Source organism: Pristis pectinata, chromosome 26, assembly GCF_009764475.1.
Source record: "Pristis pectinata isolate sPriPec2 chromosome 26, sPriPec2.1.pri, whole genome shotgun sequence".
Classification (NCBI taxonomy): Eukaryota; Metazoa; Chordata; class Chondrichthyes; order Rhinopristiformes; family Pristidae; genus Pristis; species Pristis pectinata.
In genome coordinates, this window is record NC_067430.1 from 21,390,401 (window position 1) to 21,416,945 (window position 26,545).

Here is a 26,545-nt window from a genome sequence, read left to right on the forward strand (position 1 = left end):
CAGCATAAACTATAAATGGGATTTCCTGTAATAAAATATCTCAGTGAAGTCCAAATGAACATGTTTGCAAATATTCCCCCCTCCCCCAGCACCCCAAGTGTCCCTGGATAATTATAGACCATATTAACTCAGATCGATCAGTTGTCTAATCCAGGAGGGCCACACAATTCAAGCCATTATTCCATTGCATCATAATGGAACCAGGATTTCTGAAGAGACTTCTCTATGTAGGAATCCATTCTAATTATTGCTAATCCTCTAACAGAAAAAAGATGTAGTATTACCAATTTTAAACCACTTCCTGCAATCTGTATTCCAGATTTACTTTTTTTCATCACTTATCTCAAGTTCAACAATAAGAACATGCATTCACATAGCACTTCTAATGCAGTAAAATGTCCCAATGCATTTCTTTCATAGGAATGTTACCTGCATACTGCAGGAATTAAAAAAATTTGGGAGGGAATGAATATTTAGATTGACGCACACAGGTGGGCTGCTTTGCTCTGGAGTATGTCGAGCTTTACTCTAACCTGTCTCCCTCTGAACTTGCAGCACTCCATTCGCTAAGGGCCTATACCAACAGTGGCATTAAATCAGCTGAAAAGAGCAGTGCTGTTGTTTGGCCTACCAACGCAATGTTGGAGAAACTAAACAGCAACTTTCTGACTCTTCCTTGTACCCCACCATTGACCATCAGTCACTAATCTAATCTCTGGAGATATTCCCACTATAGGCTCCAATCTCCTACCTCCTCCATAAGCATAACTGTACCAGTGCTGCCTTTTCTTGTCCCATGGAACTCAGTTATTTCTATCTTGACTATTCTTTCCATCCAGATCCATAAACTTCTGACACCCTTTGCCACTTTAACAATTTCTTGGTCCCAATTACAGGTGCCCAATCCCTCCACACTGGAATGGATAAAGGGCCCTATTCTCTCTTGAGCCCAATTAGATCCTTGACTCTTATCACTCTCTGTTCTATGTGGCTGAACTTGTTCTCACATTGCATAATGTTTCCTTCAATTTGACCCACACTTACCAGATAAAAGGTCTTGCTACATGAATCTATATGGGTTCAAATTACGTCCATCTTTTGGTGGAGTGTGTGGAACAAGGTTTATGCAGGTTCTACTCAGGGCCTTATTTTTTCCTGGTTGACTAAGGACAATAATTGGTGCTGCTTCCTCTCTCACAATGAGCAAGGAAGTTTAGAAACATAGAAATTAGAGGCAGGAGTGGAGATCCAGCCCTTTAGGCCTACTTTGCCATCTTACACAATCATGGCTGATCATCTACCTCAATACCATATTCTCACTCTCTCCCCATACTCCTTGATCCCTTTTGCACCTAGAAATTTATCTCTCTCCTCTTAAATATATTCAGCACATGGCCTCCACATGTAGCAAACTTCCACAGCTTTGCCACCCTCTGAGTGAAGAAATCCTTCATTCTAGAGACTCCAAGGGGAAACATCATCCCTGAATCTAGTCTGTCTAGTCAGAACTTTGCAAGTTTCAAGTACATCCTCTCTCATTCTTCTAAACTCTGGTGAATGCAAACTACTTAGTCAGCCTAATCTCTCCTCACACAAAGGGCAAGGATGACAGGTGGAAAGTAACATTCATGTCACTGAAGGGCCAGGCAATGACCATCTCCAACAAAAGGTTCAATGGCTTTACAATTACCAGTCCCCCCTTATCAATGCCCTGAGGGTCATCACTGACAGAAACTAAAATGGATCAAAAATGTAAATACCGTGGCTATGAGAGCTGGTCAGAGGCTGTGTAAGCTGTGGCAAGTGACCCATCGCCCAACACCTCAGATCTACTCGATTATTGTAAAAAATACACACACATCTAGTTCACTTATGTTCTCGGGAGGAGGGGATCGGCCATCCTTTCTTGGACTGGCTTCTATGTGACTCCAGATCCACCAAAGTAGTTTGACTTTTAAATGGCACAGCAAGACACTCAGTTTAAGGGCAGTTAAGGAAGGGCAATAAATGTTTGCTTTGCTAGGAAATCATAGTTCCTCAAAAGTAAATAGATTAAAAAAATCTGCCACAAGCTCACATGCTCCCAGTCAGCTTGCTGAATTCCACTTTCCCAGTTTTTCCATTTCCATTGTATCGGTTCTGATGCATCTTATACACTGGTGCTTCCAATACACCTTCCATTTTTACTCGCCCATGAGTTTCTCTCCACCAGAGTTTCATGGCCCTCCACTGCCGATTATGTTTTCCACAATTACACTCTCACCTCTTTTCCTCCTACCCTGAGAAAGGATAGGGCTTTTCTTATCCTCACTTTCCACAACACCAGTTCCCACATTTAACAAATGCCTTGTAAATTCACAAAGATCTCAATGCAATGCCATAATGTAGCTTCCCCTCCTACAGTTCGGGGGAACTCCAATTTTGTATGCTGCATTTGCTGCTTACAATGTGGTCTTCTCTTCATTTGAGATCAAACATACATTGGGCGACCACATTGGGACATCTCCACACAGTCTGCAATTGTGACTCAAGCTTCACGGCTGTCACTTTAACTCTCCACTCTTACCTTGGCCTCCTAACACTATTCCAATGAAATTCATTGTAAGCTTGAGAAATAGTAACTTACAAATGGGGCCATTACAGCCTTTGCATTCAACATCAAATACAATCATTTAAGTTGATCACTATTTAAAGTGATTACTTTATAAAGCATTTCCACCATCGACAAGGCATGGTGATGATAACTTAAGGTAATCACCATTTCCAACATATTTCGTTTCTGGTGATTTTCAGACAATTATCTGCTTTTCCCCTTACATTTTCTCTAAATTTCGTTATTCACTAATCCCTTACTACTCTTCACTCTGCACCATCACCCTTTTGGACTTCTCATCACTCTTGCCCCCCCAACTTATGCACACTTTCCCTGGTGCTCTCTCCTCCCTCATTCTCCGTATGTTAGAACTTGTTCAGTCACTATTATCAATTTTGAGAAAAGGTCCTTGACTTGAAATATCAACATGTTTCTCTGAGTATTTCCAGTACTTTTTTATTTTTATTTGACTTCCAACATCTGCAGTATTTTGGTTTTGGAAGCTTCTCTAGTATTGATTGAGGTGCACTCATCCAGGTAAGTGGAGGGTATTTCATCACCATGCCTTGTAGATGGTGGAAATGCTTTATGGAGCCAGGAGGTGCATCATATCTCTAGATCATATATTCCTCAGATTTGATTCTTTTAGCAAATATTTCAGCTAGAAATGGGATTCCAACTCAGATTTAGTCAAACATTCACATACAAACTAAAATCTGAAGTTACATCTCCTTAGCAGGAGTATAATAATTGAGCTATTTGTATTCCAGGCCTCATGTCTATTATTGTCCTTCTCTAACCATCTCTGCCGCTCCAGTTAAAAAGTTTTGTAGAAAAATTGCAAAGGCAAAACCAAAAAATGAGAGTTGTTTGTTCAAGAATATTTGGTTGAGGGATTAACGTATTTGTATTAAATTGCTGCATCCTGTTTTAGCAGACATTACTTGATGTACCAGAACATTGATGTTTGTAATTTACACTTGAAAATGCTATATACATTTCTCTAATTATATTTATTATCAAATATATATAGTTTATTTTTTGGAAGTGTATTGCAGTAAATTCATTAAATATACTTAGACCCCAGCAAATGCAAATATCATAGCAATCTGTACCACCAAATACACCTTTCTGCATTGAGGTTCTGTTATGATTTTCTTGTAAAGCCATCTTAAATGAGAGAATGCATCCCTTTGGTGAAGGAGATTTGTAGGTCTACTTACAAAGTAGTGCATACAATGCTTCAAGGTTCATTTCATTATTTTCAAAAACCACTTACTTTATGTATTCTTTATTCCGAAGTTGAGGTGCAAGTTCAAGGCATGCCAAAACTAAAAGACTATAGAAATTAAATAATATTTTGGTTTAAAAATATTGTATGTGGGATGAATATGAGGAAACTGAGGAATGTAAAGAGTGATAGCTCTTGCAAACAATGTGTTAGGATTGTTGTTGCAGAGAATCATTTGAAGAGGAGTGGTAGAGTTATCTTGGCGAATATTTATCCCCCAATCAACATAACTGAAACAGCTTATCTGGTCTTTATCACATTGTTGTTTGTGGGAACTTGCTGAGTGCAATTCAGCTGGCATGTTTCCTGCAAGACAACAATGACTCTACTTCAAGGGCACTTCATTAGCTGTGGGAAGTCCATGTAATTGCAGGTCTTTCTTTTTATTATCTACCAGTTTATATTCAACTACTCTAACATTTAGTCAATGCAAAATATTTCATATGAAAGAAACAGAGTGTGAAGTGAAATTTTAACGTCAAGACAAGTGATGCATTTCCCAGAGCTATTTGGTACCATATAGCCAGGAGTTGCAGAGGATAAATCATGCATTTACCACAGCAACACGAACTCCATTGGAGGATGGCAAGGAGTTAGTTTTTCACTCCTCTGAAACCTGAGATTAGAAATGGTGGCAGTATTAGAAATTGTGTCAACTATCCCCCGAGTACCATCAGGCACAATCAGGGGAGTAGCATCAGTTTCAAAATTTGATTGCTTCAGTTTTTCTTTAAACACAAGGAGAAGCAGGAAGAAGATGAAGGTGCATACAGTGGCATGCAAAAGTTTGGGCACCCCTGGTCAAAATTTCTGTTACTGTGAATAGCTAAGTGAGTAAAAGATGACCTGATTTCCAAAAGGCATAAAGTTAAAGATGACACATTTCTTTACTATTTTAAAGCAAGATTACTTTTTTATTTCCATCTTTTACAGTTTCAAAATAACAGAAAAGGAAAAGGGCCCGAAGCAAAAGTTTGGGCACCCTGCATGGTCAGTACTTAGTAACACCCCCTTTGGCAAGTATCACAGCTTGTAAACGCTTTCTGTAGCCAGCTAAAAGTCTTTCAATTCTTGTTTGAGGGATTTTCGCCCATTCTTCTTGCAAAAGGCTTCTAGTTCTGTGAGATTCTTGGGCTGTCTTGCATGCACTGCTCTTTTGAGGTCTATCCACAGATTTTTGATGATTTTTAGGTCAGGGGACTATGAGGGCCATGGCAAAACCTTCAGCTTGTTCCTCTTGAGGTAGTCCATCGTGGATTTTGAGGTGCGTTTAGGATCGTTATCCTGTTGTAGAAGCCATTCTCTTTTCATCTTAAGCTTTTTTACAGACGGTGTGATATTTTCTTCCAGAATTTGCTGGTATTTAATTGAATTCATTCTTCCCTCTACCAGTGAAATGTTCCCCGTGCCACTGGCTGCAACACAAGCCTAAAGCATGATCGATCCACCCCCGTGCTTAACAGTTGGAGAGGTGTTCTTTTCATGAAATTCTGCACCCTTTTTTCTCCAAACATACCTTTGCTCATTGTGGCCAAAAAGTTCTATTTTAACTTCATTGGTCCACAGGACTTGTTTCCAAAATGCATCAGGCTTGTTTAGATGTTCCTTTGCAAACTTCTGATGCTGAATTTTGTGGTGAGGACGCAGGAAACTTTGGAGAAAAAAGGGTGCAGAATTTCATGAAAAGAACACCTCTCCAACTGTTAAGCACTGGGGTGGATCGATCATGCTTTGGGCTTGTGTTGCAGCCAGTGGCACGGGGAACATTTCACTCGTAGAGGGAAGAATGAATTCAATTAAATACCAGCAAATTCTGGAAGCAAACATCACACCGTCTGTAAAAAAAAAAGCTGAAGATGAAAAGAGGATGGCTTCTACAACAGGATAACGATCCTAAACACACCTCAAGATCCACAATGGACAACCTCAAGAGGAACAAGCTGAAGGTTTTGCCATGGCCCTCACAGTCCCCTGACCTAAAAATCATCAAAAATCTGTGGATAGACCTCAAAAGAGCAGTGCATGCAAGACGGCCCAAGAATCTCACAGAACTAGAAGCCTTTTGCAAGGAAGAATGGGCGAAAATCCCTCAAACAAGAATTGAAAGACTTTTAGCTGGCTACAGAAAGCGTTTACAAGCTGTGATACTTGCCAAAAGGGGTGTTACTAAGTACTGACCATGCAGGGTGCCCAAACTTTTGCTTCGGGCCCTTTTCCTTTTTTGTTATTTTGAAACTGTAAAAGATGGAAATAAAAAAGTAATCTTGCTTTAAAATAGTAAAGAAATGTGTCATCTTTAACTTTATGCCTTTTGGAAATCAGGTCATCTTTTACTCGCTTAGCTATTCACAGTAACAGAAATTTTGACCAGGGGTGCCCAAACTTTTGCATGCCACTGTATATTAAATTTAAGATTGGATTTTATATTTGATGTAGTCTGGTAAACACAGAGTTACACAATCTCTCTTGCATTACTTTCACTTAACAGATATCCTTGTTATTCTTACTCCCATCTCCCAGTATAAAACTGAAACTTATATTTAAATTGGTACCCATTAATATGAACTGGAGATAGTCTATTAAATACAGGTACCCTGGCAAAATTGCAGATATGTAAAACAACTGGGCCCATGATTCATGGAATATGGGAGCCAGATCTAGCATCAAACTAGGGAGAGTAACAGTAATCTAACTTAAAAATCACCATGGGTCAGTAATTTAAAAATATTATTCATTCACAGAGTTACAATGCACCTTAATGACAATTTTTGTAATTGGGAAACTAATAGGTTATATTTCAGTTTATTCCAAATCTTTCTAAACCTTTGGTGACCATTAAGGTACATATGTCAGAAAATTAGTGGAGGATATTCACCAATTGTCTACACTAGTTTTTTTTATTTCGTTAAGTGATGTGAACTGTACAACTGTTGCTTGTAAATTGGATTTGGACTCATGGAAACAAAAACTCACCACCCCTTCAATAAGTCTGTGCTACATAATATTTTAGGACACAACCTGCCCTAAGCGTGCGAGATTTTCTCATTATCTACTTGTACAGGTAATAAAAAGACACGGACATTTATTAATAAATCCAGTTACCTGGCCCTGGGGGAGGATACGTTGTTATCATGGTTAAGAGCAAAAGAAAACTGGGAATTTCACAGTAAACAGCTCATCAGTCTGGTCACTGATTAATGATGTTGATACTGGTATAAAAATAACTGCCCTTTCTATCATGTCCAGAACATATGAATGCTCTAAAAATTAAGTTACCCTGAAAAAATAATCAATCTTTCCTTATGTTTCTCTCATTTGCACATTGGCTATTTGCTCTTCCAGGTACAATTCCACATTGCCTCGTTGGTACAGCAAATGTCAGCCTCTGGGGTGAAAATCACAGTCAAGATCCTTTCTGGTTTGGAACCTCAGCTGGGTTTGGTGCATTGCAACCATTAGTAGCAACTGAGGACAATTTTCCTCTTCCTGGCCCAGGGGAATTGATGCTGTATCATGGCACACCAGTTGCTAGTGTACCTACTAACACATGATTATTACACATGAACATATGAATTGGGACTAGGCCACTGTCTCCTTGAGATTGCTCCACCACTCAGTAAGATTTGGGCTGATCTGATTTTAAACCTTGGGAATACTTCCATTTCTGCCTTCAAAGTCTTTGCTTCCACCATCCTTTGAGGAAGAGAATTCCAAAGATACTCAACCCTCAGAGAAAAATTTACTTCATCTGCATCTTAAATGGGTGACCCTTATTTTTAAACAGTGACTCTTAGTTCCTGACTTTTCCACAAGAGGGAACATCCTCTCCACATCCAACCTGTCACAACCTCGCAGGACCTTTCACGCTTCTAAATTCCAGCAGATACAAGCCTAATCCGTCCAACCTTTCCTCATGAGACAACCCATCCATTCCAGATATCGGGCTGGAAGACCTTCTCTGAACTGCATCCCTACTTTTATATTCTGTTCCCCAATCAGTAAACAATACCATTCTCCTAGTTTTCCAAATTATTTGCTACACGTGTTCTAGCCTTTTGTAAACCATGCACCAGGACACCTACATCTGTCTGCATCTCAGGGCTCTGCAATCTCTCACCATTTAGATAATAAACTTATTTTCTAACGTTTTGCTGGCAAAATGGATAATTTCACTTTTCCCGCATTATACTTCATTTGCCCATTCTTTGTCCACTCACTTAAAGGGGCCATGAAATGTCCCTGTCAAGTAGGAGTAAGGAGAATCCCAAGGCATTAAATGGGTAGCTAGGGAAAAGGTAGGTCCATTTAAGGATCTGTTGGAAATTTGGGCAAAGTAATGGATTATTAGAGCTAGGGGTGGGAGGCAAACACTCAAGTCTGCCAAAAGGAAGGGAGATTCAGCAAGAAATTCAAACCAAACCTCTCTTGTACACTTTATAGTTATTGCATTGAGAGCATGAGAGGGATAGTTCTTGGGGCTGACTGCTTTCTCACACTTATAGCCAGAGATTTTTCAATGGCATGGGAAAATCCAAGAGCAATAAAAATAGCTTTAGAATATTTTGGGGTGGAGGAAGACACATGCACTTAAAGTTTTAAACAACAGATTTTTCTGAGCTCAGTCTATTAACTTCTTCATGTATCAATTCTGATTGTAATTCAATGATTCACGTATAGGCTCCAGGAACTGTAATAAATTCTGCTTGAAGTTATCTTTTTTGTGAATTACAAATCACTCTCTTCCTATTCCTTTTGCTGTTACAACTAATTAAAGACTCTGTACACAAAGCCTGGATCTATATCATCAAATAATTTCTGTAAAGTTCACCAGGATCTAACTAATTTTTCATTACATTTTTAGTAAATATCCCCGTGCCAATCCAAATTCCTCCACTACCACAGGGGACAAAGATCTCTCAAGCACTTTCTTGCTCCCCCCCCCCCCCCCCCCCCGCCAAGTCTGCCATCTGTAATAGTATCAATGCCTCAGTCAGTAATATCTGCAACTCTTGTGCCTTCAAATTTGATGCTGTCAACTCTTCTGGAAATGCTATCACTCACAGTGATCCCTGATACAACAAGCAAATTCATGGGCTGTAATAGTAATTGCATATGACAGTCAAGTAGACTTGCATCCCATAGGTGGAGTGGATGGTCTATCCCAAGATATACCAACACCTTCTCTCCTTGGCTAAATAGTTCACTGCTCTAATGATTACCTGATAGCAGGAAGAACCTCCTTAGATCTGCTATTTTCTCCACTCTACAAATAACACAAGAAAATAGGAGCCAGAGTAGGCCAACTGGCCCTTCATGCCTGCCCAACCATTCAATATACTCATGGCTCATCTACCCTGGGCCTCAACTCTTCCTCTGTGCCAGATCCCAATAGCCCTCAATCCCAATCTTTCAAAAATTTATCTGTCTCTGTTTAAATACTTCTAATGATCTCACCTCCACAACTCTCTGGGGTGGAGAGTTCCAGGAATTCACTAGCCTCTGCAAAAAGAAATTTCAACATACCTCAGTTTTAAATGATCGGTGCTTATCTTGAAACTACGTCCTCACATTCGAATGCAAACATCTCAATCTCTAACCTGTCAAGTCTCCTTAAGATCTCATATGTTTCAATAAGATCACTTGTCATTCTTCTAAACGCCAAAGAACACAGACCCATTTGTTTAGCATCTCTTAATAGGACAATCCTCTCATCATAGGAATTAGCCTGGTGAATCTCCTTTGGACTGCCTCCAATGCTACTCTATCCATTACAAACTAAGGGAACCAAAACTATGTGAAGTACTCCAAATAAACTCCAACCCTTTCGCAATAAAAGCCAATGTGCCATTTACCTTCTGAACTACTTGCTGCACCTGCCTACTTGTAATTCATAAAAACACCTAAATCTCTCTTTCACTCATTTGCAGCCTCTTTCCATTAAGATAATAATCTGCCTTTTGATTCCTCTTACTGAAGTACGTGACCTCACACTTTCCCACATTAAACTCCATTTGCCAGGTTTTCGCCCACTCACTCAATCTATTTATATCCCATTGCACAGTCACAATATCTTCAATGCAACCTGCCCTTCCACCAACTTTTGTATCGCTGCAACTACACACCAAGTAGTTTACCCTTAGTGGTCTTAAGGCAAGTAGGGATGGGCAATAAATACTATCTTGTTAGTGTTGATCACATCCCAAGAACAAATAAAATATGAATTTTATTCCAAAATATCTGCATTAATTTAGAAAGGATTTTTAGGACATCCTTTAAATACAACAGAGATCAGAACATGTTATTGTCCTCAGTACAGTTTGTTCAAGCCTGAATTTAGGCTGAGCTCCCTCATGATGAAGGGGAACAGTCTCATGGGGTGCAAAATGGAACAAAAATGTATGGTAAATATTAAAAGCAGTTAGGTGGTACACCCTCAGAGTTTGAATGATTATGTGCTGCTATAATCTATTCATTGCAATTTCTACTGCTCAGCTGTGCAAATAAAAACATTTTAAAACTTTATAAAATTTAAATTCATAATAGGGAATACTATTTTTTAAAGATGAAATAACAAAAGTAGGGAAAAAAGAACCAGTCATTCCCTTAACCATAGAATACAGTTTAGATACAGGGACAATAAAAAAGTCAACATTTCACAAAACGGAGAAGCTGTTTCCATGAATAGCTGCCTGATTACCTTTTTGAATGATACCTGTTACTGTCAAGTCATTAATGCATTTAAATTGCATTAATTTGGTAAAAACCTTTGTAGAAGGACGACCAAGTTATGAATTTACAGGTTTAAATAAAGAATGCACTAATTAAAGGTGATGGTGCAGATGCAGTACCGTGCCACTGAATCAGTCAAATCTGAAAAGACTCAGATCCCAGAGTTATCCGATCTACGGGACATTAGTAGGACAGCTATGTTTCTGGACTTGAAGGTGGGTAAAGAGAAGCTGCTAATGGCCATTCCATTTAATTTCTATCCAGTGCTGGAAAGCAAATGTGTGGCCAATAGAGCAGGGCAGGATTCAGGTAAGTCATGATGATCTCATGGATAAAATGATGTTCCAACATAGCTTTTCTAAACTGAAAGTTTAAGAATAGCTAAGGTAACCAGCTATTGCTCAAGACCTTAGTAAGTGGAAATAATCAAACATAGTGCCGCTGGTTTCATGAAAATGAAACTGTTGTCTGCCAGAAAGTGTATGTGATTCAACTTGCTGCAATAGCCCCCAATAGCTGAATAACCTTCTGATGTATGTTGTCTTTAATCACACAAAGGAATTGGCACCCGGATGAGGTCAACTTTTGAGGAATACACCCCACCACTTGTTATTCCCTGCTAGAGATTAAGGACTAAAGATATCTGCCTTCAGTGGAAAGTTTGATTTTATTTTGCCCTGGATTTCCAACCACAGTTGTGGATTGTGTCTATTCAAACTAATTTAATTAGCGGTTATCAGAAAACTGAGGCACACATCAGTCTGTCCTAAATCTGAAATGCTCAACTTTTAGCAGAGTACTGTATCTGCTCAGATTTAGTTGAGAAGGAACATTTCACTTACAGTAATGATCTGGCAGCAGCAGGAACAACAGCTGAGTGAAAGTACACACAGGAATATAAATGGCCGTTTCCAACAACATAATTATCGTTAAGTCATGATAAAGACCACTGGTTTGCCAAGCAATGACATACATGGATTGATAGTCACAACAATATGCCTATAGATTGTGATATCTTCACTGTAGCCCACTATATATTTCATTCTGAATCAAAATTGTACTAAAAACTGAAATTCCAAAGTCCCAGGATATTTTTGTTTGCCAATTTCTGCTCCACTATTAGAATGTGGGCAATTTAGCAAGCTCTTGGCCATTGTCAATCTCTAGTTGCTTTGAGAAGGTGGAAGTAAGCTGCCAGTGACAAGGTTTGCAGGTTCCACATTGACCTCATTGTCCACCTGAGAATCCACAGAACTGAAGGTAGGGACAGCACAGCGGTGCCGCTGGTAGAGCTGCTGTCTTACAACTCCAGTGACCTGGGTTTGATCCTGACCTCTGATGCATACTTTTCCTCAGATAGCCAAAGGCCAAGGGTGATGGTGAATTTTGTCATTTGGTGATTTGCCACCAGGGCTCTTAATGTTACACTTCAAAATCAATTCCTTTGATTTCCATGAGCTATATGCTGCATTTGGGAGAAATTGTCCACTGGGATTGGGTAATGAGCGTTAAAAATGGCCGAGACTTTGGCAAAAATAAAGTGCAAATCCAAATGGTGAATGTTCATGTTTGTTGCCAGTATAGAGGTACTCCTCCAAATACCTTTTGCTTACAATGAGCATAGAAAACTAATCCAATTATACAATAAAGCAATGAACTCAGAATAAAATAAAGCGTATGAGACAATGAGACAGAATTATGGGATTGTGGAATTCTAGTCTTAGAATACATGGGTGAAATATAAAGGAGGCCATACACAACTGGTATGACTAAGAATACTTGCATAACTTGCAAAGTTAATTAAGGTGTGCTGTGATCATTCTTCTACATACTATCTTAGAATTCGAAGAGCCTGAACATAAGCATTTCTATTCAGTACTTACCTCCAGATGTTCATTGTGCTGCCATAGTATTAAACTCCAATAAAACAAGCTAAGGGACACACAAGAGTTCTAATGATGACCCATTTTTACTTTTCATTCCTCAGTAACTTTTCAGAGAACAACTTTACATGTTTTTTTTATTCTTCCAGGACCTACAGACTTTTAAAACTGAACCTTGGTATTAGCAAATTACTAAATTTATCTAATTTTGAATTGGTGGTGTCCTATTCTAGCAGATTTTGGTTCTTGACAAGGCTTTCTCATTCCAAATAAAACTGAACCCAGTTTTGAATCATGGAGACAGGAAGACATCAAAACACGATTCAGTAGTGCAAGATGTCCAGTGGCTGGAACAAATATTTCATTCTAGCAAATATAATTTCATAAAGTTAAAATATTTTGCATTCAATATTAAAGTCGATTATAAAGACCATGCACATGCTAGTACACTGACATAACTGAAGAAGAGAGTTTCATTGTTCTTCACTGATCTCAGGTTGCGAGCTAGAAAGTTTAGTGACTGAAATGGGCCCCAAGGGGTCCACACATCAAAGTTTTAAAAATTGGTAGCAGAGTTACGAAACCATTTTAATGTTAAGAACAATGAAAGAATTAAGTAAGAAAATATAAGAAAATTTCAGGTCCAGTAATAATGTAAGTATTAATGAATTGATAGTAACAAAGCTGCATTTACTGTGGGCAACATTCCCATGTCTATCCTGGTTCAATGGCAGCAATAGGGCTTCTGATGCAGAAGTGGTGTAAGCCTCACTCCAGGAATAAAACATTCAATTTTGGTGGATGCTCTCCTGCTACTGTCTTGTCAAGGGTGCTGTCCTTCAGATGAAACATCAAACCATGGTTGTATCTGCCTTTTCCATTGGATGTAAAAGATCCTACAGCACAATTTGATGATGATCAGAGGAGATTACATTGGGTCCTGGTCAATAATTAACCCTCAACTATCACTGATTAAAAAAAAAATTACAAGGCATTCATAACAATCTTGGAGAATTGATGGCATGAGTAGAAATAAATGGAAATAATTTGATAGCCATTACAGAGGCATCTTTGCAAGGGAATCAGGAATGAGACCTGAATATCCAAAAGCACAGCACCTGACATTTTGATAGGCAGAACAGTAAAGGAGTGGGGTAGCTCTAATAATAAAGGATGACATCTGAAGAGAAGTGAGAAATGATATTGGCTCAGAAAATCAGTAAGCAGAATTAGTTGGGTGGAAGAAAGAACTAACAAAGGAAATAAATCATTGGGGAAATTAGGTAAAAGGCCCACGAGCTATAGGTATATCTTTGGACAAAGCACCAATTAGGAAATAAAGGGGTAATGTAACAATGGTACATTAGGCAAATCTAACTGGCAAAAGTAGTCTTGAGGATAAGTTTGTATAATGCGTTGGAGACAATATCCTACAGCAATACATTAAAACAATACCAGGGAATAGGCTATTTTAGATCTGGTCATGTGTAATGAGATGAGTTTAATGACTGATCTCATCTTAAAAAATCATTCGGGAAAGAGCAATCATAACACAACAAAATTTCACTTACAATTTAAATGTGACAAAGTTAGGTCTTAAACGAGGACCTTAACATTTAAATAAAGGTAATTACATAGGAATGAAGGGAGAGTTAACTGGAATGTAGATAAAAAGCAGCGGTAGGTATTTAAAGAAATATTTAATTATTTTCAACAAAGATAAATATCATTGGGAAATAAAGACCCAATGGGAAAGGAGCTCCAATTGTGGCTAACTGAATAAGTTGTAGATGGTATTTGGTCGAAAGAAATAAGAACATAAGAGATAGGAGCCCGTCGAGCCTGCTCCGCCATTCAATAAGATCATGGCTGATTTGGCTGTGGACTCAAGTCCACCTACCTGCCTTTTCCCCAGAACCCTTAATCCCCCTACTATGCAAAAATCTATCTAACTGTGTCTTAAACATATTTAATGAGGTAGCCTCCACTGCTTCCCTGGGCAGAGAATTCCACAGATTCACTACTCTCTGGGAAAAGCAGTTTCTCCTCATCTCTGTCCTAAATCTACTCCCCTGAATCTTGAGGCTATGTCCCCTAGTTCTTGTCTCACCTACCAGTGGAAACAACCTTACTGCCTCTATCTTATCTATCCCTTTCATAATTTTATATTTCTATAAGATCCCCTCTAATTCTTCTGAATTCCAGCGAGTATAGTCCTAAATTACTCAATCTCTCCTCATAGGCTAACCCCCCTCATCTCTGGAATCAACCTGGTGAACCTCCTCTGCACCACCTCCAAAGTCAGTAAGGAGACCAGAACTGCATGCAGTACTCCAGGTGTGGTCTCACCAGTACCCTGTGCTGTTGCAGCATAACCTCCCTGCTCTTAAATTCAATCCCTCTAGCAATGAAGGCCAACATTCCATTTGCCTTCTTGATAACTTGTTGCACCTGCAAACCAACCTTCTGTGATTCATGCACAAGTACTCCCGAGTCCCTCTGCACAAAAGCATGCTGCAACTTTTCACCATTTAAATGATAATCTGATCTTCTATTTTTTCCTTCCAAAGTTGATGACCTCACATTTACCAACATTGAACTCCATCTGCCAGACCCTTGCCCACTCACTTAACCTATCTATATCTCTCTGCAGACTCTCCACATCATTTGCACAATTTGCTTTTCCACTCAATTTACTGTCACCAGCAAACTTAGATACGCTACACTCAGTCCCCTCTTCCAAACAGTTAATGTATATTGTGAACAGTTGTGGGCCCAGCACCGACCCCTGCGGCACCCCACTCACCAGTAATTGCCAACCAGAGAAACACCCACTTATCCCAACTCTCTGCCTTCTATTGGTTAACCAATCCTCTATCCATGCTAATACATTACCCCTAACTCCATGCGTTCTTATCTTATGGATATGTTTTTATGCAGCACCTCAACGAACACTTTCTGGAAATCCAAGTATACAACATCCACCTGCTCCCCTCTATCGACTGTGCTCATTATACCATCAAAGAACAGTAAGTTTGTCAAACAGGACCTGCCCTTCCTGAATCCATGCTATGCCTGCCTGATGGAACCACTTCTATCCAGATGTCTTGCTATTTCTTCAAGCATTTTCCTGACTACAGATGCTACCCGGCCTATAGTTACCTGCCTTTTGCCTACATTCTTTTTTAAACAGTGGCGTGACATTCGCTGTCTTCTAATCTGCCGGAACCTGCTCAGAGTCCAGAGAATTTTGGTAAGTTATCACAAACGCCTCTACTATAACTTCTGCCATTTCTTTCAGTACCCTGGGATGCATCCCAGCAGGACCAGGGTACTTGTCTACCTTTAGACCCACTGATTTGCTCATCACTACCTCTTTAGTGATAGTGATTGTATCGAGGTCCTCACCTCTCATTGCATACATAACATCTCTCTTTGGCATGTTAGAAGTGTCCTTCACCATGAAGACAGATACAAAACAGTCATTCAAGGCCTTGGCCATTTCCTCATTACCCAATATTAATTCCTTTATCATCTTCCAACAGACCTGCATTCACCTTTGCCACCATTTTCTGCTTTATAATCATAAAAACTTTTACTATCTGTTTTGATATTTTATGCTAGTCTACTTTCATAATCTATCTTCCCTTTCCTTATTGCTTGCTTAGTGGTTCTTTGTTGTTCTTAAAGTTTTCCCAATCTTCCAGTTTCCCACTACTCTTGGTGACTTTGTATGCATGAGCTTTTAGTTTGATGCCTTCTTTCATTTCCTTAGTTATCCAAGGCTGGCTCTCCCCACCCCTACTGTCCTTGCTTTTAACTGGAATATACTTTTGTTAAGCACCATGAAAAATCTCTTTGAAAGTCTTCCACTGTTCCTCAACTGTCCCACCATATACCCTGTGTTTCCAGTCTATGCTAGCCAACTCCTTCCTCATCCCGTTGTAGTCTCCCTTGTTTAGGCATAATACACTGGTTTTAGACCAAACTACTGCACCCTCCATTTGTATGAGAAATTCAATCATACTATGATCACTCTTGCCAAGAGGATTCCCAACTAGAAGATCGTTAATTTTACCTGTCTCATTGCACAGGACCAGATCTAAGGTAGCATTTTCCCTTGTAGGTTCACTAACATGCTATTCAAGAAAGCCATCATGGATGCATTCTATGAAGTCCTCCTCAAGACTGCCTCGACCAACTTGATTCGCCCAATCTACGTGGAAGTTAAAGCTCCCCATGACAACTGCTGTTCCATTCTTACATATATCAAATATTTCTTGGTTAATTGCCTGTGCCACTGTAATGTTATTATGTGGTGGCCTACAGACAACTCCCACCAGTGATTTTTTCATTTTACTATTCCCAATCTCTACCCAGATGGACTCAACATTCTGCTCCCTAGATTTTATATCATCTCTCACTATCACCCTGATCTCATTCTTAATTAAGAGCACTACCCCACCTCCCTTACCTTCCTGCCCATCCTTCCGTATTACCTGATACCCTTGGATATTTAATTCCCACTCATCTCCACCCTGCAACCACATTTCTTTAATGGCCACTAAGTCATACCCCTGTGTACTGATTTGTGTCACAAGTTCACTGACCTCGTTTCGAATACTACAGGCGTTCAGATAAAGTGCCTTTACACTCATTGTCCTTTTAGAATCTTGTACCTTTGTGTCCTCTGTGTTTGACTTTTCTAGCTTTTGCTCTGGTCTCTGCTTTGCTTCCCTCTGTCTTTCTGCATGGATTCCCATCCCCTTGCCGTATAAGTTTAAACCCTCCCCAACAGCACTAGCAAACAATCCCCCAAGGACATTGATCCCAGTCCTGCCCTGGGTGTAGACTGTTCAGTTTGTACTGGTCCCACCTCCCCCAGAACTGGTTCCAATGCCCCAGGAATCTAAAACTCTCCCACCTGCACCACTGCTCAAGCCGCATATTCATTCCTAGCTATGTTGCTATTCCTACGCTGACTAGCATGTGGCACAGGAAGTAATCCTGAGATTACTTATCTTTGAGGACCTACTTTTTAATCTGTCTCCTAGCTCCCTACGTTCGATTTGTAGGACCTCAACCCACTTTTTTCCTATATTGTTGGTACCTAAATGCACCACAACAACTGGCTGTTCACCCTCCCCTTCCAGAATGCCTTGTAGCCGCTCTGAGACTGAATAGCTTAAAATACTGCAAAGAATAGTGATAGCCCTGAGGACTGCAAAAACTTTAGAAATGTACAATGGATGATTAAAAAATTGATAAGGATGAAGAAAATAGGACATGAATCTAACAAGGAATATGAAAACAGACTGCAAGAGTTTCTGCAAGTATATAATAAGGAAAAGCAGCAGCAAAATAGAAAGTCATGAGAGCAGAGGGATTAGCTTTGGACTTTTCAAAAGCAGCTAGCAAACACAGAATTGGCAAGCAATCTCCTTTGCTACAAACTTCCATGGTCTAATTCTCAAGAGAAATGCTAACGCTTGTATATAACTGCTAGGCTTCAATATGCAGCACATACTGATTTGAGATTCCAGAAATTGGGTAACTATTTATTATCCATGGACTGGGGAGCAAAGTGTTTCTACTTCTCTTTGCAAGCCAGCAACTCCTGCTGGAAAGTGCACATCTGTGGTGGTTAGGCCAGATTTGGAGTAATTGCCTCCAGAACTGGATACCCTGCTGACAGCCACCTAGAGAGACTAGGCTAAATGTTTTTCTTGTTAAAATGATGAAACTTCTCATTGCTTGCTTCATAGATGTCATGGTTATCCCTCCTGTCTTACATAACAATTAGATAGAAATAAGAAAAGGCCTTTCATCTCATCTAATTTGCTGTATTACTGGCTACATCAATTAACTTAATGAAGATGTGGTGCCATATGGAACTGCAAAGAACAAAAGTTCCTTGGCCGAGGACTAAGAATTGTTTAGTAGACATAAAACAGAGGGAAGGGATAAATGGGTCATTTTCTGGTTGGAGCTTGTAACTACTGGGGCACTGCAAAGTATCAGTGCTGTAGCCCCAGCTGTTCGCAATCTGCATCAATGATTTGCATCAGGGAATCAAGTGCAAAATATCCTAGTCTGCTGACGACACAAAGCTGGGTGCTAGTGTTGGTAGTGAGGAGAATATGAAGAGGCTTCAAGGGGATTATAGACAGGAAAACTTAATGTGTAAGGATTTAGAAGATGGTATATAATGCTGAATACATGAAGTCACTCAGTTTGGTAGAAAAAACAAAAAAGTGAAATATTCTTTAAATGGTGAGAGATTGAAAGCATTGGTGTACAAAGGGACATGGGTGTTCTTGTACACAAAACACTGAAAGATTACCCTTTAGATGCAACAAATAGTTAGGAAGGCAAACAGTATGTTGGCATTTATTTTGAGTGGATGTGACTCTAAGAGTAAAGGTGAGTAACTGCTATTATATAGGGTCCTGGTGAGAGTGCACCTGGAATGCCGTAGACAGATTGGGTCTCTTCACTTAATGATGTACATACGATAGTGTTATTACAACAAAGGTTCACCAGATTGATCCCTGGGATAGGGCTTTGTCCTCTGATGGGAGTTTAAACAGATACTCTCCAGGTTTTAGAGAGGTGATCTTATTGAAACATACAAAATTCATGTGGATCTTCACGGTAAATGCAGGGATGATGTTTCCCCTGGCTGGGTGTCTGGAACCAGGGTACCACCATGTCAAAATAAAGGTCAGCCATTCAGGACAGAGATGAGAAGGAAGTTTTTTTCACCCAGTGGGTGGCAAATCTTTGGAACTATCTTCCCAAGAGGGCTGCAGTGGCTCAGTTGCTGAGTTTATTCCAGACAAAGATTGATAGATTTTTGGATATTAAGGAAATCAGGGAAAGGAGATGAGTGCAGAAATGTACTACTAAGGTAAATGATTAACCACAATGTTATCAAATGGCAGATGGGCTGAATGGCCTATTTCTTCCACTTCTTATGTTCTCATGTTGAACTCAGCCAAAACAATGAGAGGAGTGCTACATTTAGTATCCTTGCTTCGGGTTAAAGTAATCCAAAGTTTTTATTTATGATTTTATCCAATAACCAGTTTGAATTTGCTTGGTCTTATTTGAGAACATGATCACAATTGCTGTGATTGCAAGGGATAGGACAAATTGTGGTCAGACAAATGGAACAAATCAGGAGAGAAGGGTAAGAAAAAAAAATACTATTGAGAAATTTGCAACTGCAACAACTAATACAATCTTCATTGTACATGACTGAGAACATTGTTTGGTTACTTCTGTTCACATGATGCCCTGAGATATTGAGCACATTGAATGTGCTGTGTTTCTTCTCATGCAACAATCAGAGGTTCTACTGTGAAACTAAATCATGTATGTGCAATTAACACTGAGCCACACACACAAAATATTAAAATCAAGGACATGTCTTACACCTGCAATATTTAAAAGGATCATGAAATACACACTGATTTACTGGGGACTCAGTTGCAGATCACAGCATTTCAGTTCATGGGCCAGAAGAATGTTGCAGGGACTTGTTTGCAGAGTCTCTGTAAATAAATAGCTCAATGGTGACAACTTACAAATATTGGAACCAGGGGACCACTGTATCAAAATAAAGATCAGCCAGTCAGGACAGAGATGAGATGAAAGTTTTTTTCACCCTGTGGGTGGCGAATTTCTGTTCAAATGACACAGGGAGCAAATAAAAGGCAATTCACCAGGACTGCCTGGTGAATTGCCTTTTATTTGCTCCCTGTGCCACAAGTCCAAATGGTTCTACCAAACACTCAAGTCTGGTCGGGTGTTTTCTGTGATGCTTTGGGAACTATGACCACCTGAGTCTCACTAAACATTCCTACTTGTCTGCCCTTTCCTTGTAAGTTTAGGGTGTGGTGGATCTTCTTCACATATCTGCCTGTATTGCCTCTGCTGGACAATATTTGCTAGATGCACTTGCCTGAGGATGTTATCGATTAGCTGAAAGTTGAAGATTGAGACTTTTAACCCCATGTCAAAGTCTTCAAAGGGCATTAAGACAAGGCATCATTTTGATGATCTCCATTGGATAGCAGAGGTACTGAGAGAAGAATATCGGCTAACGTTGCATTATTGATGTGGCCTTGAATTGGACGGTTCCAGCAAAGGTCAAATGCCTTTAGGTGGGCTTCTGTCCAAGCCCACTTGACAGCTTTATTAAAAAGGTAGTGGATTGACTACAATACAGTGGCTAAATCTGGCAAAAATCTTGCATACTATTGGAGCATTCCTGTAAAATAAAGCAACTCAGAAACATTCTTGAGTGTCTTTGCCCTCATCAATGCCTCATTTTTCTCCTTCACAGGTTGTAGCATTACTCATCAACTGAGTTCCAAATATACCACATGCCTTTGAAGGAAGACACCTTCATTCCACTTCAATTGTACATTCTGCTGCTGAAGTCTTTGTAGGACCTCCTCTTAGACTTCCAAGTTTTTCCTGCTCTTTTGTGGTGGCCACCAAGTCATCATTCTGATTGCATAGCACGTCTGTTCTTTGCAGGATTTGATCCATAGTTTTCTGGAATATTTTTAGTGGAACTTCACACTGTGGGGATAACTTATTATATTTAGAAGTCTTGACCAGTGTTTATGGTTAAGAAACACTGGCATTTTGCATCAATGTTCAACTGTATGGATGGAATAGATCTAGTTTTGTTCTAGCAAACTAGGCTGTTTCTTGTGGTGTAAGAAGCGGGTGTCTACCATCGTCTATTTTGACTGCATGTACTTATAAACACCACAAGTGAACAGTTTAATGGACCTTAGGGGCTAAAAAATGAGTGTGTGTCATAAGACCATAAATAAAGGAGCAGAATTAGGCCATTTGGCCCATCGAATCTGCTCTGCCATTTTATTTTTAAATCCCATTCTCCCACCTTTTCCTCATAACCCTTAACCCCTTACCAATCAAGACCTATATGGAGTTGTTGAAACTTCACATCTAGAAGCAGCAAAGGTTTGGATGAAGGTTTTAGCTGCAGAGGCCTAAGGGGCAAAGTCTAGCAACTGTTCAGAGGTGGAAAAAGGCAGTCTTAGGAGCTACAATAATCAATGGAGAAATTGCATACATTTTTAAATTCTTTCCTTGGTACAAAGTGTAAATCAAAAACCTATATCAAAACACACTATGAGTCCGTTGACAATAAAGTATTAACTCGGTTTTCTAACTAGATTGGTTCAGTATAAAACAATAGAACCACTGAAAATTTACAACGCAGAAAGCTATTCAACCCATCATATCTTTTGAAAAAGAACTCCCTAAACTAATCCCATCTTTCAGTACCAAGTCCATACCCCACAGCTCTATAAGTATACATCCAAATACTGTTGAAGTGTGATGAGAGTTCCAGAACATTACCACCTTCTGGGTGAACAGGTTTTCCTTATCGCCCTTCTAATCTGCCAACCAATTACTTTAAACCTGTGCTCTGTGGCTGGAGGAGATTTTTATGATCTTCTCCAGCTTCCCTCAGTACTAATAACCAATCTTCAAAACCTGAGTCTCTGTACCTCCCTCTGCAACTGGATCCTAGGCTTTCTTATAAGGAGACCAAGTCAGTGCAGATGGGCAATAATGTCTCCTCCTCACTGACTATCAACACAGGCGGACCTCAAGGATGTGTGTTTAGCCTGCTGCTCTACTCTCTCTTCACTCATGACTGTGTGGCTAAGCACAATCTCAAACACCATCTATAAATTCACCAATGACATAACTGTTGGCAGAATCGTAGATGGCAATAAGGAGGCTTACAGGAGTGAGACAGATCGGCTGGTTGAGTGGTGTCACAACAACAACCTCACACTCAACATCAGCAAGACCAAGGAATTCATTGTGGACTTCAGGAAGAACACACACCAGTCCTCACTGAGGGGTCAGCGGTGGGAAGGGTGAGCAGCTTCAAGTTCCTGGGCGTCAACATCTCGGAGGATCTATCCTGGACCCAACACATAGATGCAATCAGGAAGAAGGCATGGCAGTGGCTCTACTTCATTAAGAGTTTGAGGAGATTTGGTATGTCACCAAAGACTCTAACAAATTTCTGTAGATGTACGGTGGAGAGCATCCTGACTGGTTGCATCACGGCCTGATATGGAGCCTCCAATGCATGATCACAAGAGGCTTCAGAGGGTTATAGACTCAGCCAGCTCCATCACACACACAACCCGCCCCACCATCGAGGACATCTTCAAGAGACAGTGCCTCAAGAAGGTGGCATCTATTAAGGACCCTCATCATCCGGGCCATGCCCTCTTCTCGTTACTACCATTGGGGAGGAGGTACAGGAGCCTGAAGACCCAAATTCAACAATTCAGGAACAGCTTCTTCCCCTCTGCCATCACATTTCTGAAGGATTCATGAACACTATCTCATTATTCCTTTTCTTGTACTATTTATTTATTTTTGTAATTTATAGATTTTTCTTTGCACTGTACTGCTTCTGCAAAACAACAAATTTCATGTCACAAGTCAGTGCTAATAAATCTGATTCTGATATCACTTTCCAGGATCTCAGTGCAACACTGATTCTGATCGCTGGAATGCTTCTTCTCAATTTTCCATTGAACCAATGTCTTTAGCTGCCAAGCACCGAAAATCTGGAATTCTTTCCCAAAATCTCTTCACTACTCAAGCTCTTGTTTTCCCTCTTTTAAGGCATTATTGAAATTCTATCTGCCGAGATACGGTCACCTGCCCTAATATTTCCTTATGGAACTTAGCTTCAATTTTTTGCTTGTTAATGTTGCTCTGAATAGGTTTTGGGATATTCTTACTAAATTAAAGGTTCTTAAATGAAAGTTGATGTTGATTCGCTTTAGTATAGCACCACATCTCAGCTTTCTCACCAATTCAATACTTCACAAGCAAGGCTATAAACAATAAGGAGGTGAGGCAAGCAGCCAAACAATGCCTAAATGGGTGGTTTCATCCATTTTACTGGCAGGCCTGCAGATGCTACATAGGTTGTCTTGCTGTTGGCAAGGCGACTACCAGATTCTTTCTGTAGCTGCCACTGCAATACTGGAAATTAACACATTTCTGGCAGCAAAATATTCAACTTGAACAAGACATTACAGGCTCAAATAACTATTATTTGGTGTATCTAAAGTTTAATGAGATTTGAAAATAAAATTACTGATGAAACTGCATTGTGAATGCTGCAAAGTTAAAGATGCCTCAGACTACTTTTAATGAAATAATATCTGGTGAAAATCTTGTACCTTGCATGTGTAAATTATTAATGTGTATTGACTTTTAAACTTTGTTGATGAGTGGTGTTGTGGAAGATATAATGTGGAATATATAATTTACTTGAACATCTGAGTTGTCTGTGGAGGTGAAATATTAAATGTCAGTGCTGAAGCTGAAAGCAAATTACGACAGGCTTCAAGTTGCAGGTTACACACACTCCTATGCAAAGGAATTGCCTAAAATAAGAACTGTATGCAGCTGAACTGAAATATTTTAATCTTTGGTATTTACAAAAAAAGGTGCTATTATTTATATACTCCACCAGCATAAAACCAGATTCATCTTAAACTTTACAAAACAACTTATTTATTCTCGAAACTGTATGAACTAAAGTTGTTAACTTTGACTCAAGATATAACTCAAGTTTACTTCTAGTAAAATAATTGCAAAATTCTAAAACTTCAAAAAGTAATAAGTCATGACCAGAATTTAAAATCTCTGAAATATCCAAATCTATATACTCACTCATCATCTGGCGTGAGCTGCACAGGTTCACTTGTAAACTGAGTGTCAAAGTTTTCCAAACCGTAATCATCAGTGATCTGTGGCTTAAAGGGAGGAGTCACCTGTTTCTTCTCCAACTGAGGAAAGAAGATTAGGAGTCAAGTCAGAACTCTGCAAAGTAATGCACAGATCAGAGGAAGGTAGAACAATTCAGTTCAAAATATACAACTTACATTGCAATTTCCAGCAGACAGGAAAACACTCAGAGAGGACACTGAAGTTTACCCACAGTAGCACTTGCAAACAATTTGTATCCTCACCACGAGAAAAAAAACAATGAAAGGTCAACAATGAGAAAAAGATATGGGCCATTAGGTGTGTCCAACCAATATTCCAACTGTTTATCAAGCTGGTAAACAAGTTGTTGTTTAACAATGTTAAAAAAAATCACCCATTACCTGAAGTTGACAGCCACTGCAAAAATGAAATCCTGCCTCTTGCTTGGGGTTGAAGACCACATCAGTAAACAAATGCCCACAGATTCCTGAATTGATCAGTAGTTGTTATAAAGCTTAAAGCAACAGGTATGATTGCACATATAAATACTGAGACAGTTAGCAAGCAGTTGACTAAATATTGTTGAGTGTTTTACTGGAACAGTTCTTGGTGACATGGGCTGACTGCCCACAATCACATCCCATGGTCACCCCACACCCACACTTGCGATGTATAGGGCCCATCTTACTAGCACAAAGCATTCCACCCTCCAGTGGAGCAGCTCAAGTGGCACAGTTGAGAATTCCTCCCTGGAAGCTTTGACAGCAGGAAAGTTCCATCTCAGGCTTTGACAGCTAAAAGGATTTTATATTTAAGTATAAAAAAATGAATTTAATTCCAACAATAATAGCAAGTATTTAAAAAAATAAAAATATGGCTAAAACACTTACAAAAATTAGAAGACTAAAAAAAGGAACACTTTGCTTTCCTAACCCTACAAATCCCCACATCCCCACTGAAATAATTGGAATCGAGAATTCTGTGCCTGATGCAACTTGTTCTATAGCTGACCCCCCCCCCCAATATGAATGGATATGGCATTCCAAATCTTCCAGCAAGGTTGGGACTCACATGTTTGATTATAGGTGTGTACCAAGCTGCAAACAGCAGGCATTCACCACAGCAATTTCTTGCTCAAATTACATCCTTGAATTTTGCATCTTTTAATTTTCCTTTTAAAAGTTACAAAAATCATATTTGTTATCCAGCAAGGTGGTTGAAACCCACAATGGGATTCCAGCAGAGCTTCTTCAGAAACAGGAAATTATTAATTTTCAAACACTAACTTCTCTGTGTTGGAGAGTAACAATATTGGCCTTCCTCAAGTCCCTGGAATTTCCTCGTAATTCTACATTTGCAAAATGAATTCTTCAGTTTCAGTACTAGTTCCTCAACCCCAGCTTTGTAAACTACAGCTGTTCATCATCTGGTCTTGCAGCTTTGTGGTTCTTGGTGCTCTTAATGGCAAGTTTTTGTTGGGATTGGCAAGAGATTCTCTTTTATCATGATGAGTGACAGGTTCGAAAGAGGCATCTGTCATAGTTCAGTAGTAGTTCAGAAGTTTCACAAAGTGTTCCTTCCATCCAGCTTGAATGATTATTTCCCTTTAGGACCATTGAGCCATTTTGTTTATAAATTGTTATTTGCACACAAAAAAGCTAATATGCCTTCAAATTCAGAGCTATTTTTGAATTGTCTACTTTTTGAGCTTTGGCGACGTTTGCCATCTTTGACTTTGACTGCAGCTTGGATGCCACCGCTCTATGATGTGCCCACTGTGCTATTTAATAACACATCTCTTCAATTAGCTGTGCACTGTACCACTTGGAAATTATTTTGTCAAAAAACACATATTCAATGTGCACTTAGTGAGTTCTACAATGTATTGAATTTTTAAGTATAAATGTGGATTACTGTTGTTGTCTTTTACTTGGAATCTCCTCACTACAAAAGATAATTGATCTCTTATCTGATTAACCCTGATCTGAAAGTTACGAGTTTCCATTTTTTAAGATACATTTTGGCAAATAAATTATTGACCTCTAATTGGAGACTGGAAAACACCAATTCAGAAATTCTGGAATCTTTGTGAATATCAGCAGAGCTCTTGAGACTGAAATGCAGCTGTTACCTTAGTCTCAGGAATTTCTTTTATTTAATGTATTAAAGTTTTGCAACAACATTCAGTCTGACTGTGAGGTTGAGATCACTGTCATTGAAATGTTTCCCTTCAGTTTGCTTCCACCTTTC

At 39.4% G+C, this 26,545-nt stretch overlaps 1 protein-coding gene across 1 annotated transcript in view; it reads right to left on the bottom strand.

The window, feature by feature from the left end:
• prkcz (protein kinase C, zeta) overlaps window positions 1-26,545 on the bottom strand; it is a 303,127-nt gene that overhangs the window by 4,935 nt on the left and 271,647 nt on the right. Inside the window, exon 18 of the mRNA XM_052039280.1 lies at window positions 24,260-24,375. Coding sequence (XP_051895240.1) covers window positions 24,260-24,375 — 116 coding nt within the window. The remainder of the gene's footprint in view (window positions 1-24,259; window positions 24,376-26,545) is intronic.